Here is a 20,989-nt window from a genome sequence, read left to right as displayed (position 1 = left end):
ATTATCGTCTTTGCAGTTGCAGTTTTGGGTGCGGTATTTTGACAGGCGACTACATTGGCTAATTGCCTTATATGTACTCAGCAACGTTTCTTTGCCTTTACCCCAGATGCTGCCAGCAAGGGACTTGAGAATTTTGTTGCGACTTTGTACTTTAGAGGCGACTGCGGTGTCATGTTCGTGGAAGCAGAGGCCACCATCGAATGTCACACCAAGGATCTTGCGTTGGGTGACTGTCGGTAACCTAGTACCGTCGATGTGTATATCTAGTTCGTCATTAATCTGCTTATTCCCCGTCGTGAATAGGGTTTCTGAAGATTTGGTTGTCTGCATAGGATACTATTGTAACTACTTCTATTCTTAGATGTTGCGTTCCTAAATTGAAGAACCCACCGCATCTTTCATCTCGGCACCAATATCTATTTATTTATAATATAGAAGATACATACGTATGTATATACATAAACTTACATATTCATATTGAGAACCAGGGCGTTTTGATGTACTCGCTTCCTCATTTTGGGAATCATCACTGGTAGTGAAAGTTCTGCAAAGAAAAGGAAATTGAATATGATTACTTAAAATTTTATGATATTGTGTGTATATGTACCTTCTCTTTTGGGATACATTTGGCAGGAAGGACATCTCCTCCGCAAACTCCCAATCGATATCCTCATTAAAATATGGCTCACTGAGCTGCTCCCACCGGCACTTCCACTCTTAAATTTTTTCGTGGCCTTCGCCCGGTAGCGGTAGCTTTCCCTCAAGCTCACCCACGCAGCTTTACACTCTTCCACTAAATAAAAATACTATAAGTTTTCAAATTGGTATGAATATACAACGTATTATACATACTTACCCGATTTACCAAGCGTAGAACCTATCTCATTCCACGCCTGATCCACTGCATTTTTATTTGAATGCAGCGGATCGCCGATATTCCAAATCCGATCTTTTGATCTAACGGCTGAAATAAGGTTGCGCTTTTCCTCGCTGGAAAAGTGCAATATGCGCTTCTGACACTTGGAGGCTTTTGCTGTGTTGTCCATTCCTGAGTCAGTCGATAGTATTTTTGAAAGTCCAAATGTCACTTTTTCTTCAAGAAATAATGCACAACCATTTATTTCTTGGCAAAGAAAGAGTTTACGTGTACACTTTTTCTAAAAAAATCTTTAGAAAATAGTAGTAGAAAATGTATTAAATTTCTTCAGAGCTGCGTACTGCAAAAGAAAATTTCACTCATAAAATTTTTCTTGAGCATTTCTTGGCTGTCATTTTATATGGAATTTTTGGTTTTCTTAAGAGTTGCATACGGCCCTTAATGGCTCACTTCATTAATACGTGTGCAAATTATAGCTGCGATATGCATACACGTATCGTTCGTACAATTGTATATGTATGTATTATGTAGCTTACCTAAATGTTTCTTATTGTTTTCTTCATTTTTTTAATATTTGAACTGATAGCTAGGTTGGCATGAATGCAGCATTAAATTCGGATAACTAAAATTTTCATCCCTCTTAGGCTTTCACTACGCATGTAGCTGCATACATACGTACACAATTATATGTATATATGTATAGTCAAACTGATAATTCGGATACAATTTAAATGGTTCTTAATAGGGGGACTCATGTAACCGTATAAATGCCTTATAAAGTGTCTAAACTTATAAATTTATCTAGTGCGTAAACGAGCTCTCAAATTTTGTATGAAAAATCATTTACACAATTTGTATAAATTTACGCGCACATTTCATTGTGTAAACGCGGTAAACTCAAAGCAATGCAACCTTGCAGACATTACAGCAGGCATTTTCATCAGAAATCTCCAACATCAGCAAGTAAAGGCGTTTTAGTTTTGATTTTTCACTTAATCTTGGCATTTTTTAATTTGTATAACAATCAAAAAAACTGTGTTTGGCAATAATACAGCTGATAAACAATCAAGTTTATCAAGAGTATTACTAGGTGCGTTCAAATAACCGCGTGTGTAAATGGATATAATTTTACACCTTATAAGTTTATATGCTTTCATGAGTCCCCCTAATATGTATTTTAAGTACATTATGCACAATTTAGAGAAAAATTGGAAGAGATTCATATGGAATCAGCTTTCTTAAAGAGAACTCGCTTTTAACGCTACGCAGCATAAGCACGATAACAATAAACCGTCACACCCAGCTTACGTGATTCTGCTCGACTTTAACAAACTTTTCTTGAAATATGTACTAATTTGTCGTTACGCGTGTAATTCTGCTATCCCCTACCAGTTTACAGCACAAAAAAAAACTCAACGAAACGGAGATTATGCTAGGGTTTGGAATTTCTAAATCCCTTGAAAACGAACTCTACAACTCAGTATTGGAAGTGCATAGTCCTATTGCATCACACTAGCTGGATGCAAAAATCGTTTGTTGGTTTCTGGGTTGCGGTCTGCGGTAGGCATTGAACTGTATATGAATTTAAAATTTCGTGCATTGTTATTTAAATATACGGGTTAAGAAAAGCAAGGCCCGTACATAATCAGTTAGTTGCGTATGAAGTAGCACGCGTTCAAAAATACAAAAAGAAATTTTAGTGAGCTACTAACACATCTGATTACCGAGGTTACAGTTGTTCAATAAAAGTAAAAAAAACTGAATCTCAAATACATCAAATGTTGATGCAACACGCTTATGCTGAGATTACGATAATTCAAATTTCCTGATTACAAAAAAAAAAACTACTTATATTAAACTAAAAGTTTATAAGGTAGTACTATTATTATTAAGTTGTCCGTAGTACGGAACGAACTCACCCGTTGGTTCAACCTCGTTGTTATTGTGGGTGGTGTTGCAGCAGGCCTATAATCGGCGGCCCTGCTGGTTGTTGCTACTAAAGCTGGTGGTGTTGCAGCAGGCCTATATTCGGCGGTCCTGCTGTTGTTGTTGTTAAAGCTGGTGTTGCAGCAGGCCTATGTTCGGCGGCCCTTCTGTTGTGGTTGTTGTAGCTAGTGGTAGTGGTAAGCCTGGTGGTGGCAGTGCGTTTGGTAGGCGCTGCCGATGGAGGTTGCGGTTGTGGTTGCGCGGTCGAAGTGGTTGTTGTGGCCACTGGCGATGGTGGTTGGCGCTGACAGTGGTGGTTGCGCTCGAGGTGTTCGCGCTATTGGTGGTGGTTATTGGCGAGATTAGGTTGGCGCCGTTTATTGTATTAGTTGTTGCGCATTTGGTGGTGCGGCGCGGTTGCTGCGGATATCGCGCGGGCGGGCGTGCGTTGTTGGTGGTGGCGCACATACATACATACAAGAACGTGCTTTATGGTATTTCTCAATTTTGTTCGCTATCCAAAAGGGCGAACTCAATTATGTGATTCCACCATGCTCGATTATATTTGCCCTTATTCACGTAGATAGAAATGTCTAGTGGAATGCGAATTGCGTTTGTTATACTGGGAAAATGCTGCCACACTTGTGCGTGGCTTGTAAAAACGTCAAATCGTTTTATGCGGTGGGACTGTATCTAAAATTTAACCCCGAATGGCAGGTATTTAAACGGAACACAATTAAAATGTAGCTTTTCTCAAATTTTATGGCTTAATTTGCTGCTGATCTACAGCTAAAACTTGAAATATTCCTCAGTTTATAATTTTTCCTGCTGCTGCTGCTAACTAGGGCTCCTTTGAACACACGCGCATACACCAAGACTGGAGGCGTAGAAATGGGTTATTAAAATTTCTTCAATAATTTTCGTATACACAACGCTTTTCACAAGTTCAGTTGTTATATAACCCCAAGTTATCACCCGCACAAAACTTTTCGCAATTTTTTTTCCAATATTGGCCTTAACATATTAGACGAGAAATTGAGTTGCAAATTTCAGCAGCAGCAATCAGGCAAAATTTTCACAATTCTTCTCCAGCCAATTTTCAACGTTATTTTTTTCTTACACGATTTTTTCCACCGTCAACCACTTATTTCGACCCTCACGCTTGCAAGCAAAAAACCTCTCTACCAAAATGGCCAGTTATCTAACCGTTTCGGCGATTATCGATTGGTTCATTGTTATGATTAGCTCATCCCTACAGAATTATACATGTCGCGTTCCGGCTGTCAAACCTTTGTGTTGAGGTTAGGTGAATGCAACGTAGAGAAAGCGTAAAACTTTGCAAGTTTTGTGTGTTGTGGGAACGTTGTGCGCTAAATTAGGTAAAATTTTACCACCACAACAACGCATAATTGCTAATGCATCGGTTGTATTTTACGTTTGCCATCTCCTTTTGACAATATCTACACCAGTACAATGAAACGAATAAAACAGCTGATGAGATGAGCCACCTACACCATTGAGCCAGGTGTTATTGAAAATTCGTCAATGTCGTGGGAATTTTTGACGATGCCACCCGCACGAAACTAACAAAATTTTGTTTTAACCACCCCAGGCAGACATGAGTGAGGGTGAATCCTACCTTTTTCCCTATCGCTAGTCAACTGGTACGTTCCAAGGTTGACTCTCCCAAGTGGACCATAACACGTTTGACTGCAATTAAAACACCACCGCCTTGATTGAGGCCAGTTTTTTCTGCATCACTATACTTTCGAAATACATTAAAAAGTTTGGAGTCAAAAAACTCAGAATCAAAAAAATTTTCATTCAGCCATGCTTCCACGAATACGAAGATGTCATAATCTAACTGCGTACTAAACTTGTACACCAGGTCAGCTTTGGTCCTCATGACAGAAAGATTTTGATAATAAATTTTCAGTCCACTGATATTTTTAATAGGGGGGAAGTCACGCCTTACTACCTCCGTAGCGGCTTCCGATGAGTCCTTCGAAAAAACAGAAAAGGCTTTACCACGACGTTCACCGGCCAAAGATCTGAGCATAACACCATCTCATACGACGACTCAGGAACATCCAACTTGAAACTCACTCGAGTCAGAGTAGACACCGAAACAGCTTTTTTAACCAGTTTGGCACATGATAGAAATTTCGCCTCTATCTTTGTTTGCCTAGCCACATAATCTATAATATTAACCTCTGACACAGATGGTGAAAAAGAGGACATATGAAGCCATTTATAGCGATCGGCAACATCAATCTCAGTGCAAACCCTAGTACCAATAATGCGAGCCTGTTTGTTATTATTATTATTCCTGCGCCCCCTACGCATCACCTCAGTCAACTGTCCATTTTCATTATCAACAATTTCGACAGCATCAACAATAGGCTTGTGGGGTGAGGTATTGTTATTGGATGGCTGGATAGGTCTAATGTTGTCATTCACCGTGACTGCATTATTACTACTATTAGCACCTTCAGGCATTGAAATTGTTCCAGCGTCAGCATCACCATTGTTATTTTGAATTTTATGCTCATTTTTATCGTTATTTAAATTTTTATTTCTTCGATTCCTTTTATTTCGCACTGTTTTCCATTCGTTTGAGTTACCGGATTTGTCAGCACTAACCGGAGTTGGCGAAGTAAGTTGCGTAGCAGCCGCATTAACAATAGGCACCGCATTTGAAGAGGTAGCAACAGCAGCAGCATCATGAGGCAGAATATTCGATGGTGGATGTTCATAGGAAGCAGTGTCAGTCTGGTTGTATAGTCTCTCGACGGCTTTAGTAACGCCGTCGGCAGAACCAGACGCAGTTGAAGTATTAGCAACAGCAGCACTATTAGGCATCACTGTCGACGGTGGATGAACAGCACTGTCGACAGAGCCACAAGCGACTGTTGACACGCACGAAGAAGCTGACTGCTTTGATGTAGAAAAGTTGCTGTTTACACAGCACAATTTCTCAAATTTCGTAAGCAAATGAGGCAAAATAAAATTGTTCTCAGTGAGCTTACAATGCAATCACGAACCTCAGCTTGAAGAGAATCTGTCCTTTCTCGTAAGCCCTCATTATCTTTATGCAAAGCAGTCATAGCAGAAAGCAATTGAGAGTTAAACATTTTCAACTCAGCAAAATTTTCATTAGCTAATAGCGGATTAGGCATTTTCACTAGAGTAGCTTGCTGTTGTTGTAAAGAAGAGTTATGTGAAGTAATAGACTCATCTTGTTGAGATGGAGCATACAAACCACAAATGTAAATATTATCAGCATTGTTTAGATGGTTTAGGTCGGCAGACAAGCTACCAACAACACAACTCATATGGTAAATTTCTCTGCAATTTTCACATTGCACCGAAGTTTGGGCGCGATCCACTCTATGGCCACAAAAGCAAGGCATAATATTGCAATTAATAAACTATGATAAACATAGAAAAACTAAGAGAGTCAATGTCTCTATCACAATTTTAGATTGTAATTTTTATTGTTAATCGACACTTAACAAAAGCACAAATTTAAAGAAAACATGAGAGCGCAGCAAAAACACGTCAGTTCGCGTCAAACACTCAAACTCATGGGCATCCTGGCATTTTCCAAACAGATGCAATTGGGAGAATATATACAGTACATCCAAACAATGTTGATTGTTTTTATTTCAGATTTTTATTAGTTAACGTGAATGGCCCAAAATCAATTCAAGAATTGAGAACAGTCAACGGTCATTTGTGTCAAACATACCGTGAAGCATGCCAACTTTTGCATTTGTTTGAGGATGATGCACATTGGGATTCAACACTTCATGATGCATCTGTTTCGGCTCATCCTCAACAAATAGGAATGCTATTTGCCATTATATTATCAACATGTATGCCATCAAATCCACTTGAATTATGGAACAAATATAAACATTATATTGCAGAAGATATTTTAATTCGTATGCGTCATCATGCAAGAAATCCTGATTTGTTGATAACTTTGGAAATGTACAACGAAGCTTTGATAATAATTGAAGATATGTGTCTAACGATTGCAAATAAAACATTAGTACAATTGGGTATGATTGCACCAAATCCTGAGATGCATGATCTGTTTGATCGTGAATTGCAACGTAAGGAGGAATCCAATTCTAATGATTTACATTTATTTGTACAATCGAATATAACCAAAATGAATATTCAGCAAAAACATGTATATGAAACAATCATGCAAGCCATTTCCAATATTGCAGGTGGATTATATTTCTTGGATGCACCTGGTGGTACAGGCAAAACGTTCATTATATCACTGTTTTTAGCGACTATTCGATCGGAACAGAAAATTGCATTGGCGTTTGCATCTTCGGGAATTGCTGCTACATTATTATTATTTCAAGAAATTCTGCTATGGAAAAAGTTCTGCGATTAACGTCAATTATTTTATGGGGTGAATATACAATGGCGAATAAAAAAATACTAGAAGCATTTAATCGAACAATGCAAGATTTACGTGGTAATCAACAGCTTTTTGGTGTTGCTTTGATATTACTGTCAGGGGATTTTCGACAAACATTGCCTGCCATTCCTCGATCAACTCCAGCTGATGAAATAAATGCCTGTTTGAAGTCATCAGTTCTTAAGAGATATGTACAAAAATTTACACTGAACATTAATATGCGTATTCACCTACAAAATGATCCAGCTACCCATGAGTTTTCAAAACTGTTGTTAGAAATTGGTGATAGCAAAATACGAATCGACAGAACCAACGGATTGATCACTGTACCGAACAATTTTTTTTACAATTACGAAATCGATAGATGAATTGATTGAATTTATTTTTCCAAATGTTCTTCAGAATTTCAGAAATCATGATTGTTTGAGAAAACGCGCCATTTTAGCACCGAAGAACACTTATATCTATGCCATTAATTTTCAAATTCAAGCAAAACTCCCAGGTGTAGTCACGACATATAAATCAATTGACAGTGCTATGAATCAAGATGAGGCAATGAATTATCCAACTGAATTTTTAAATTCACTAGAACCGGCTGGTATGCCACCGCATTGTTTGAATCTGAAAGTGGGTTCTTTGAATATATTATTTCGCAATATTAATCCACCAAAACTGTGTGATGGCACCAGATTGGGAGTGAAAAATTTATTGCCAAATTTGAATTAATTGAAGCTACGATCTTAACTGGTAAATCAAAAGGAGAAGTTTGTTTAATACCGCGTATCCCTAGGATTCCAACTGATGTGTCATTTGAATTCAAACGATTACAATATCCTGTGCGTTTATCATTTGCGATGTCCATCAACAAAGCTCAAGGGCAAACACTTAACGTTTGTGGTGTGAATTTGGAGGAATCATGTTTTTCACATGGCCAAATTTATGTTGTCTGTTCCAGAGTCGGTACCCCCAGCCGTTTGGTTATTCATTTTCAAAATGGAAAAACAAACAATATTGTTTATCCAAATGTTTTGGATTAAGTTTTCAAAAAGCTAGAAAATAATAAAAAATATCTTTTTTTTTTTTGTAATAAATGAGTTTGATTTAACATTTCACTTTATACGTAGCGAAGCACGTACCGGGCCGCTAGAACTTACTTACTTAATTGGCGCTTAACCGTCTAGACGGTTATGGCCGTCCAACAATGCGCGCCAGTCGCTCCTTCGCTCCGCCAATTGGTCACACCAAGGGAGTTTAAATCGTTTTCCACCTGGTCGTTCCAACGGAGTGGGGGCCGCCCTCTACCTCTGCTTCCATAGGCGGGTTCCGATAGAAACACTTTCTTGGCCGGAGCATCATCTTTCATTCGCATAACATGGCCTAGCCAGCGCAGCCGCTGAATTTTAATTCGCTGGACTATGTTGATGTCTGCGTATAGCTCGTACAGCTTATCGTTAAATCTTCTTCGGTACTTGCCATCGCCAACGCGTAGAGGTCCATAAATCTTTCGAAGAACTTTTCTCTCGAACACTCCCAAAGCCGCTTCATCTGCTGTTGTAATGGTCCATGCTTCTGCCCCATATAGCAGGACGTGTACGATAAGTGACTTGTAGAGTATGATTTTCGTTCGCCGAGAGAGGACTTTACTTTTCAATTTCCCACCTAGTCCAAAGTAGCATTTATTTGCAAGATTGATTCTTCGCTGGATTTCAGTGCTGATGTTGTTGCTAGTGTTGATGCTGGTTCCCAAATAAACGAAGTCTTTTATTATTTCGAAATTATGGCTGCCAACAGTAGCGTGGTTGCCAAAGCGCGTATGCGCTGACTCTTTGCTGGATGGCAGCAGGTACTTCGTTATGTCCTCATTCACCATCAAACCCATCTTTACCGCTTCTTTTTCCAGTTCCTAACAGCGCGGGTGTTTAGGTCGATGATATCATTGCCATCAGCATATGCCAGTTATCAGTTGGAATCATAGGGTTACGCAGTATTAAACAAACTTCTCCTTTTGATTTACCAGTTAAGATCGTAGCTTCAATCAATTCAAATTTGGCAATAAATTTTTCACTGCCAATCTGGTGCCATTACACAGTTTTGGTGGATTAATATTTCGAAATAATATAATCAGAGAACCCACTTTCAGATTCAAACAATGCGGTGGCATACCAGCCGGTTCTAATAAATTTAAAAATTCAATTGGATAGTTCATTGCCTCATTTTGATTCATAGCACTGTCAATTGATTTATATGTCGTGACTACACCTGCAAGTTTTGCTTGAATTTGAAAATTAATGGCATTGATATGAATGTTCTTCGGTGCTAAAATGGCGCGTTCTCTCAACCAATCATAATTTCTGTAATTCTGAAGAATATTTGGCAAAATACATTCAATCAATTCATCTATCGATTTCGTAATTGTACAAAAATTGTTCGGTACAGTGATCAATCCGTTGGTTCTGTCGATTTGTATTTTGCCATCACCAATTTCTAACAATTGTTTTGAAAACTCATGGGCAGCTGGATCATTTTGTAGGTGAATACGCATATTAATGTCCAGTGTAAATTTTTGTACATATCTCCAAAGAACTGATGACTTCAAACAGGCATTTATTTCATCAGCTGGAGTTGATCGAAGAATGACAGGCAATGTTTGTCGAAAATCCCCTGACAGTAATGTCAAAGCACCACCAACAAGCTGTTGATTACCACGTAAATCTTGCATTGTTCGATTAAATCCTTCTAGTTATTTTTTATTCGCCATTGTACACTCACCCCATAAAATAATTGACGTTAATCGCAGAACTTTTGCCATAGCAGAATTTCTTGAAATATTGCAAGTTGGAGTTTCCATCACCTGTACATTCAATGGCAATTTTAATGCAGAGTGTGCTGTCCGACCAACTTCTAATAATGTAGCAGCAATTCCCGAAGATGCAAGTGCCAATGCAATTTTCTGTTCCGATCGAATAGTCGCTAAAATCAGTGATATAATGAACGTTTTGCCTGTACCACCAGGTGCATCCAAGAAATATAATCCACCTGCATTATTGGAAATGGCTTGCATGATTGTGTCATATACATGTTTTTGCTGAATATTCATTTTGGTTATATTCGATTGTACAAATAAACGCAAATCATTAGAATTGAATTCCTGCTCACGTTGCAATTCACGATCAAACAGATCATGCATCTCACGATTTGGTGCGATCATACCAATGAACTACAAAAATCGAACACAACAATCTTCGATTACATTCGGCAACATGATCGTGTTCAATGATTCAACTTGCTTAAACGAACATAATCCACATTGATTTAAAATCAACCAACTTATTGCATGCATGGATATAATCAATTCAGGCGTTTGCTCGTTTGCCCCCAACGGTGATTACATTCATCGGAATGAAAAGGCAAATATGAAAACTCCATGCGTCTGAATATTTGCATGATTCTTCTGCCCTTACGGTCACCGCGACAAGCTACAGATAAATATACATACATATAAACATTGCTTACGATTATGTTTGTTTGCCGAACTAAACGATACTAATTCTCGTGCTTTGATTTTATTACCCGCTTGCCTTCGTTTGATGAATACATTCGTACGCAAAACCTGTTCGGTCATTCGAACGAAATCATGCTAACAGAGTCTTGTAAAGACATATGCTGAGTATATTCAATTATGAGTTTATTCAATATGAATTTATTTGCATGATTGAATGTGAATGCAAGTTTTAGTTTTTGATTAAATCAAGAAAATTGTGATTTTTCCAGTTCTTTGGATCATACCTAATTTTACTAATGTTTTATTTGCAATCGTTAGATACATATCTTCAATTATTATCAAAGCTTCGTTGTACATTTCCAAAGTTATCAACAAAAGAGGATTTCTTCCATGATGACGCATACGAATTAAAATATCTCCTGCAATGTAATGTTTATATTTGTTCCATAATTCAAGTGGATTTGACGGCATACATGTTGATAATATAATGGCAAATAGCATTCGTATTTGTTGAGGATGAGCCGAAACAGATGCATCATGAAGTGTTGAATCCCAATGTGCATAATCCTACAACAAATGGAAAAGTTGGCATGCTTCACGGTATGTTTGACACAAATGACCGTTGACTATTCTCAATTCTTGAAATGATTTTGGGCCATTCACGTTAACTAATAACTATCTCAAATAAAAACACTCAACATTGTTTGGATGTACTGTATATATTCTCCCAATTGCATCAGTTTGGAAAATGCCAGGATGCCCATGAACTGCTGTTCCTTGTTTACGTCTTTGAAATTTTTTCGAAGACAAATTCCATGTGTAATACTGAGCACTTCAGAATATAACAAAGTTATCGCAAATGTATCAGTTTCGCATAATTTGAAAAAAGCTGTTAACGTAGTTGCTGGAAGTTGTGCTGCTCTTTACAATAAATTTTCTGCATTAAAATAAACACGTTGGCCATTCTGAAGATGTACAGCCAAGTGAAAAACCGCAGGATGTCTTTCGTGCATTGGAAAAGACATAATCCTCCAGACAGTTTCATTGCTACTAATATAGCGCCCCATTTGATACTGAGTAATTTCATCATTTTTATTATCACCAGCAACACCGGAAATTGCCATATCGCTCCCTTTATTTACATACTTGCAAATATATTTAATGGATTTGACAGAATTACAATATTCCACATTTATATGAGCATTGAATATTTTCGATGAAAATGGACAATACGGAACCACCGAACGATTATCAACTTCAACTTCCTGGTTATGCATTCTAATGGTTGCCGTTTTGCCATTGTCATTAGGTGATCTACGTCGATACAACGGATATCCTTCATTGCCCGGTTTTGTGTCTGAAGCAAAATGCCTTGGGTATCATTGCGAACACTTTTCATCAATCATACATTGTGAAATCACATTTAGTTCACCGCACGGTCCATGTATCTTGTTTTTAACGAGAACTTGAAATAACTCAGGATCAGCAGTGTGATAAGCGATTTCAGCTGATATAAGGTTATCGATTTGATCCGGAGTTATTTTATGTACCAGCCAAATTAGTATATGTGCGTGCGGCAATCGATGGAGTACATATGGCAACGCACCTCTCCAAATACATATAATTTCACAATTAAATCCATAAGTGCTTTACATTTTTGCCGAAAAACACGCGCAGTAATGTTATGACGATCGGTTATCGACTGTCCTGCAAATAAATTCTTTTTGGTGTCATCCCACAGCGGAATACATGTAAATGTAATACTGTTTTCACACAGAAACTTAATGATCTCATTTCACCTGCTAATGAAATCGTAAATTTTTTGCTTTCACACAGAAGTAACTGCTCGATTAGTATGAAGGATGAGACAGACAATCATGGCGGAACGATACAAGGTGGGAGCATGGTGACATACCTACAAACAAAAAAAATTCCATGTACTTGTAAATTCGATGGACAAATGTCAAAATCGTACTGCGCCGGTAGTTGATGTATCAAATCAAATAAAAAAGGTTATAATCAGCTGTTCGATGCGGCCACCTTGTATCGTTCCGCCATGCAGACAATGACATTTGCTTTGAAAACTAAGAAACGGAAACGGAAGCGGAACGCTGCCAACAGAGCTGCATTGTGCTTTTGACTTCATTAGGCATTCGATTAGCTACTAATGAAATAATAATAGATTCGAATTTTGTAGGTAAGATTGAGCTCAATAAGCGTCTTAATGTAGAAAACTGCCTTTATTATTCAATAAGCCGTCTGTGTGAAAACAGTATAATGAACAGATCCGGTCAACCGTATTTTCGTACATAACACATTGCGCCTTGTGCATATTCGTTCATATTCCGTGGTCTACCAATATGCGAAGATGGCAATATAGTTAAACGTCCGATGTCATTAATATTAGCATCATTCGCTATCGCATCTTGCAAATGAATATATTGTTCAGATCTTAATTTTGGTTGGTTGAAACGAATAAAATTAAGACGTTCTCTTTCTATTTTGGCATACATTTCAACGATGTACTGATGATATAGTTTACCACATCTCAAGATATAATTTTGTTTTTGTGTTCGAACCATCAATCGATAGGAATAAAAATTCATGGCAATAACTTTTTTCTGTACATGTAGACCTGAAAATAAGTGCAAAATGTGACTTAAAAAATTTATACAAATGATGAAATGTCAACACACTGAAAATATTATTTACCTGTTTGTGGATCAATCCTTGGTATATTGATATGGCAGCCATCGTCACCTTTCCAATGCAATATTGGGTATTGTAATGCGTCGTAACTACGATGAAGTTCCGAAACACGTTGCAATTGCTCATTTCTGCGATGAAGTATAATATCGCGGGATTGAAACTGATCACCAAGAATTACAATTGCAACCTCATCAATTGTCGGTGCATTGAATCGCCTTTCATGCTTTCCAAAAGGCGTTCTATCAGCCCTTATTACGATTTTGTGATTATCAGATGGCATAGGATCGAGAGCAATTTTGAGCAATTGAACTAATTCGTTATGCTGATAGAAAAACCTCTGTTGCTCACAACTAATTTCTCGTCTTGTATTCAAAGCAATTGCACAACGTTGATCCAATTCACGATTTTCATCACAAATAAAATAAATTTGCAAAAATTTATAATCAGCGTCGGGGTATGGCAATAACTAACCAGCTTAATAATAAATTTGGCCCTGAATTTGCAACATGTATGCAATTTTAGGTATATGTTGCATAATAATTTTTAAAACTATATAATACTTTTATGATTCAGATTGATTGGGACAATCCTGTTTAAGTATTTACCTTCAACATCGCCATAAAATTATCTCTATTAATGTTAGTAGCATCAAAAGAAGTCATTTAAAATGCCGAATTGTATTGTTGAATATGACTCAAAAAGTGCTTCGAATTTTCAGAAGTCTCAAAAATTAATGAAGACAATGGTTCGGGTGGAGTTTCTAATGCTGGAAATCTTACTTTGCCATTAGCACAACACATGCCGGGCGATTCACCTGGAAATTTAGCCGCATCACAATGTGGATATATTGCGTCCATTATTCCAATATATCCGTACATACTATAATCAATCTGACTGTTGTTCTGAAAAGCAGCACGCATAATTTCAGGTACAACAGATCTATTTCGTGCATTACGTTCACGTTGAGGTTCATTAGCTTGTGCTCGTTCATCTGGAGTCTGTGATCGCCTTTGTAATGCCGCAGCATTTGCATGATGCGTTCGGCGACCTATATTTCCTCTTGTGGGTCGTGGCATTTTTCTTTCAATTAAAAAGGAATAAATTAAATTTTAAAAAATGTCTACATTAATAGGGGTACACCATATGTTTTTTTCAAATAAGGAAACACACATGCATTCGTGTAATTCACTTCAACAGTTCAAAACTTACCGTTTTTTGCTCGGAAATTCGCTTTGCGCTATATTTCTTCTTTCCACAAATTCACACAAACTTCAATAATTATTAAACAAAAACACTATTAGCATTTTCATGTAATAATTTGCACCGCGGTAATTTCGGACACTACCGAACTTATTAGGCTGCTTCGTTTATTCTGCTAACGAATGGTGTTGAGGCCAAAGAAAACGCTCCAGCGATGTTTACACTCCAATGTTATTTATTCTCCTAATTTGAATTTTCTTAATGCTAAGAGCCAAAGCTCTATATACCTATCTATACAAAATACTCATGTATTTCTCTATGCAAAAAAAATGCTACGTAATATTGTTCGATGTCTTTTCAAAGCCTACTTTGTTTGTCGATCTGCCTGCTACATACTTGATATAAATATAATGCAAGTAAGTTTGTAGGTGGGAATAATAAGTAAGCTAGTTAAGACGAAAGTACATAAATTTTGAGAGCGAAAGAGCGTAGCTAAGTAGGTAACAAATCGTTTAGTAAATGATTAAACTATTATTGATTTATGTGTGTTAATATGAAAACGTATAATCCGCTGGCTAATTGGGATGAATCTGACCAAACAAATGGGGTTTTGGTGAGTTTTTCAAAATAATTTCACCATATATTGAGCTTTTTTCAGCGCCTTCAGGTAAAACGATTATATTGTTATGTGATTTAATATACCATTTTAACTGGTTGTAGTACATAAGAATTCAATCTCTTAAACCGAAGGCGAGTTCCCATTTGGTCTACATCTCGAGTCCTTAGTTACCCAGCGGAAAGAAAACCCTCTTTTCATTAGCATTTATCAACAAATTACATTAGATACTCATGTGGTTCAAACACATCCTAGGGTTATCCGGGTCCACGTTTTGGTCTATATCTCGACCCTAGTCACGGAGGGGCATGAAAAATAATCTATACTATAGCAATCATCAGCAGCTCCCATTTGCTACCCCTATTATACAAACACATCCTAAAGTTATCTGGGTCCACGTTTTGGTCTATATCTCGAGACCCTAGTCACGGAGCGACATGAAAAATACTCTATACTATAGCATTCATCAACAGCTTCCATTTGACACCCATATTGTACAAACACATCCTAGGGTTACCCGGGTCCACGTTTTGGCCTATATCTCGAGACCCTGGTATCCGATTCTTAAAACTTCAAAACAAGAACCATCTACTGAATAGTCAGAACAAAGCCTAAAAATTTGGTTTGGATAGATGAGTCCGTTCTTGAGTTATAAAATCACAACGAAAAATGGCATTCATGTTTATAGATATAGAATACTACTATACTATATATACCACCGATTATGACGAAGTTAGAATAGCAGTAACCAGATTGAAAAACAACAAGGCCGTGGGCGCTGATGGATTGCCTGCGGAGCTATTCAAGTACGGCGGCGAGGAGTTGGTAAGGCGCATGCAGCAGCTTCTTAGCAAAATATGGGCGGGCGAGTGCATGCCCGACGGTTGGAATCTAAATGTTCTTTGCCCAGTCCACAAGAAGGGGGATACTGCAAAATGCACCAACTATCGTGGAATCAGCCTTCTTAATATCGCATATAAGGTCCTTTCAAGTGTATTGTGCGAAAGATTGAAGCCCACCGTGAACCGGCTGATTGGACCTTATCAGTGGCTTCAGACCTGGTAAATCTACCATCGACCAGATTTTCACAATGCGCCAAATCTTGGAAAAAACCCGTGAAAAAAGAATCGACACACATCACCGCTTCGTCGACTTTAAAGCCGCCTTCGACAGCACGAAAAGGAGCTGCCTATATGCCGCTATGTCTGAATTTGGTTTCCTCGCAAAATTTATACGGCTGTGCAAAATGACGTTGAGCAACACCATCACTGGAACAATATACTATAAAAGCGTGCAATTACTGGCATATGCTGATGCCATTGATATCATCGGCCTAAACACCCGCGCTGTTAGTTCTGCTTACTCCAAACTGGAAAAAGAAGCGGTAAAGATGGGTTTGATGGTGAATGAGGACAAAACGAAGTACCTGCTGTCATCCAGCAAAGAGTCAGCGCATACGCGCCTTGGCAAACACGCTACTGTTGGCAGCCATAATTTCAAAATAGTAAAAGATTTCGTTTATTTGGGAACCAGCATCAACACTAGCAACAACATCAGCACTGAAATCCAGCGAAGAATCAGTCTTGCCAATAAATGCTACTTTGGACTAGGTATGCAATTGAAAAGTAAAGTCCTCTCCCGGCGAACGAAAATCATACTCTACAAGTCACTTATCGTACCCGTCCTGCTATATGGGGCAGAAGCATGGACCATGACAACAGCAGATGAAGCGGCTTTGGGAGTGTTCAAGAGAAAAGTTCTTCGAAAGATTTATGGACCTCTACGCGTTGGCGATGGCGAGTACCGAAGAAGATTTAATAATGAGCTGTACGAGCTATAAAACGCAGCGGCTGCGCTGGCTAGGCCATTGTTATGCTCCGGCCAAGAAAGTGTTTCTATCGGAACCCGTCTATGGAAGCAGAGGTAGAGGGCGGCCCCCACTCCGTTGGAGGGACCAGGTGGAAAACAATTTAAACTCACTTGGCGTGACCAATTGGCGCCGGTTGGCGGAGCGAAGGAGCGACTGGTGCGCTTTGTTGGACGTCCATAACCCTTTAGATGGTTAAACGCCAATTAAGTAAGTAAGTAATATATACCACCGATCTCTATGATTTTTTCAGACAACAATATATGCTATATACATACGTAAGCATCCGTTGAAATTTGAAGCCTCTAGCTCTTAAAATGGGGCAGTAGTTACGAAAACTTTCTTATCTGAACAATCGGTTGTGCGGGATATATACTATATATACACCGATCTCATCCATTTTTTCAGACAACAATATGTGCATTATACGAAAGTATATGGTGGTGTTTGAAGCTTCAATCTGATAAATTGAGGAAGATATGACAAAAATCGGCTGTATGGAGGATATATTCTATAGTGGTCCGATCCGACCGGTTCCGACAAATGCCTAATCGGATACCTAAATACAATCGCTCACCAAATTTTATCAAGATAACTCTAAAATTGAGGGACTAGTTTGCATACAAACAGACAGACGGACATGGCTAAATCAACTCAGCTCTTCATCCTGATTATTTCTGTATACTTAATGGCGAGTTTATCTATTTTTCTTTAAGGACTTACAATTCGTGCCAAAGTTAATATACCATTTCATTTTCATGAAAGGTATAAAAATGATATAAGTAATTATAGTGCATGAATGATGTGAGCAAAAAAATTAAACGTAGCATCAAACAAGTAAGGAAGGCTAAGTTCGGGTGTAACCGAACATTACATACTCAGCTGAGAGCTATGGAGACAAAATAACGGAAAATCACCATGTAGGAAAATGATCCTAGGGTAACCCTGGAATGTGTTTGTATGACATGTGTATCAAATGGAAGGTATTAAAGAGTATTTTAAAAGGGAGTGGGCCATAGTTCTATAGGTGGACGCCATTTAGGAATATCGCCATAAAGGTGGACCAGGGGTGATTCTAGAATTTGTTTTTACGATGTGGGTATCAAAATAAAGGTGTTAATGATTATTTTAAAATTGGGCCATAGTTCTATAGGTGGACGCCATTAGGGATATCGCCATAAAGGTGGAACAGGGGTGATTCTAGAATTTGTTTGTACGATATGGGTATCAAATTAAAGGTGTTAATAAGTATTTTAAAAGGGAGTGGGCCTTATTTCTATAGGTGGACGCCTTTTCGAGATATCGCCATAAAGGTGGACCAGGGGTGACTCTAGAATGCGTTTGTACAATACGGGTACCAAACGAAAGGTGCTACTAAGTATTTTAAAAGGGAGTGGGCCTTAGTTCTATAGGTGGACGCCTTTTCGATATATCGCCATAAAGGTGGACCAGAGGTGACCCTAGAATTTATTTGTACGATATGGGTATCAAATGAAAGGTGTTAATGAGTATTTTAAAATGGAGTGGGCCTTAATTCTATAGGTGGACGCCTTTTCGAGATATCGCCTTTAAGGTGGACCAGGGGTGACTCTAGAATGCGTTTGTACAATATTGGCATCAAACGAAAGGTGTTAATGAGTATTTTAAAAGGGAGTGGGCCTTAGTTCTATGGGTGGACGCCTTTTCGAGATATCGCCATAAAGGTGGACCAGGGGTGACTCTAGAATTTGTTTGTACGATATGGGTATCAAATGAAAGGTGTTAATGAGTATTTTAAATGGGAGTGGGCATTTTCTATAAGTGGACGCTTTTTCGAGATATCGCCATAAAGGTGGACCAGGGGTGACTCTAGAATGTGCTTGTACGATATGGGTAACAAATGAAAGGTGTTAATGAGTAATTTTAAAGGGAGTGGGCCTTAGTTCTATAGGTAGACGGATTTTCGAGATATCGCCATAAAGGTGGGCCAGGGGTGACTCTAGAATGCGCTTGTACAATATGGGTATCAAACGAAAGGTGTTAATGAGTATTTTAAAAGGGAGTGGGCCTTAGTTCTATAGGTGGACGCCTTTTCGAGATATCGTTATAAAGGTTGACCAGGGTTGACTCTAGAATGCGTTTGTACAATATGGGTATCAAACGAAAGGTGTTAATGAGTGTTTTAAAAGGGAGCGGGCCTTAGTTCTATGGGTGGAAGCCTTTTCGAGATATCGCCATAAAGGTGGACCAGGGGTGACTCTAGAATGCGCTTGTACAATATGGGTATCAAACGAAAGGTGATAATGAGTATTTTAAAAGGGAGTGGGCCTTAGTTCTATAGGTGGACGCCTTTTCCAGATATCGCCATAAAGGTGTTTGTACGATATGGGTATCAAATTAAAGGTATTAATGAGGGTTTTAAAAGGGAGTGGTTGTAGTTGTATATGTGAAGGCGTTTTCGAGATATCGAACAAAATGTGGACCAGGGTGACCTAGAACATCGTCTGTCGGGTACCGCTAATTTATTTATATATGTAATACCACGAACAGTATTCCTGCCAGAATTTTAAGGGCTTTTGATTTCGCCCAGCAGAACTTTTTTATTTTCTTCTACTTAATATGGTAGGTGTCACACCTATTTTACAAAGTTGTTTTCTAAAGTTTTATTTTGCGTCAATAAACCAATCCAATTACCATGTTTCATCAGTTTTTTCGTATTTGGTATAGAATTATGGCATTTTTTGAACTTTTCGTAATTTTCGAAATCGAAAAAGTGGGCGTGGTCATAGTCGGATTTCGGCCATTTTTTATACCAATACAAAGTGAGTTCAGATAAGTACGTGAACTGAGTTTAGTAAAGATACATCGATTTTTGCTCAAGTTATGGTGTTAACGGCCGAGCGGAAGGACAGACGGTTGACTGTGTATAAAAACTGGGCGTGGCTGCAACCGATTTCGCCCTTTTTCACAGAAAATAGTTATCGTCCTAGAATCTAAGCCCCTACCAAATTTCACAAGGATTGGTAAATTTTTGTTCGACTTATGGCATTAAAGGTATCCTAGACAAATTAAATGAAAAAGGGCGGAGCCACGCTCATTTTGAAATTTTCTTTTAGTTTTGTATTTTGTTGCACCATATCATTACTGGAGTTGAATGTTGACATAATTTACTTATATACTGTTAAGATATTAAATTTTTTGTTAAAATTTGACTAAAAAATTTTTTTTTAAGTGGGTGTGGTCGTTCTCCGATTTTGCTAATTTTTATTAAGCATATATATGATAATAGGAGTAACGTTCCTGCCAATTTTCATTATGATATCTTCAACGACTGCCAAATTACAGCTTGCAGAACTTTTAAATTACCTTCTTTTAAAAGTGGGCGGTGCCACGCCCATTGTCCAAAATTTTACTAATTTTCTATTCCGCGTCATATGTTCAACTCACCTGCCAAGTTTCATCGCTTTATCCGTCTTTGGTAATGAATTATCGCACTTTTTCGGTTTTTCGAATTTTTCGATATCGAAAAAGTGGGCGTGGTTATAGTCCGATTTTGTTCATTTTAAATATCGATCTGAGATGAGTGCACAGGAACCTACATACCAAATTTCATCAAGAAACCTCAAAATTTACTCAAGTCATCATGTTAACGAACGGACATGGCTCAATCATATTTTTTTTTGATACTGATGATTTTGATACATGGAAGTCTATATCTATCTCGATTCCTTTATACCTGTACAACCAACCGTTATCCAATCAAAGTTATTATACTCTGTGAGCTCTGCTCAACTGAGTATAAAAAAGCAACACGCCACAAATTGGGAAATTAGCTTAGCCTTATGATTGGGTTGCCAGATTTTTATTTC

General features: G+C 38.1%; 1 protein-coding gene across 7 annotated transcripts in view; it reads right to left on the bottom strand.

Moving 5' to 3' along the window:
- The window catches only part of phyl (phyllopod), a 413,007-nt gene that overhangs the window by 54,017 nt on the left and 338,001 nt on the right, over window positions 1-20,989 (bottom strand). The window contains exons 1-2 of one of the 7 annotated variants that reach the window (XM_067773129.1): window positions 608-694; window positions 469-544 (exon numbers count right to left, since the gene is read on the bottom strand). The exons of the other annotated variants lie outside the window; for them this stretch is intronic. Of the exons in view, the coding sequence (XP_067629230.1) occupies window positions 469-544; window positions 608-642 (111 nt within the window). The 5' untranslated portion in view covers window positions 643-694. Of the gene's footprint in view, window positions 1-468; window positions 545-607; window positions 695-20,989 lie in introns of those variants that run through there. 7 annotated transcript variants of the gene reach the window in all.

The sequence above is a fragment of the Eurosta solidaginis genome, chromosome 3, assembly GCF_040869045.1.
Source record: "Eurosta solidaginis isolate ZX-2024a chromosome 3, ASM4086904v1, whole genome shotgun sequence".
Lineage (NCBI taxonomy): Eukaryota > Metazoa > Arthropoda > Insecta > Diptera > Tephritidae > Eurosta > Eurosta solidaginis.
The sequence above is the reverse complement of the archived record's forward strand: the minus strand, read 5'-3'. Positions and strand labels throughout refer to the sequence as shown.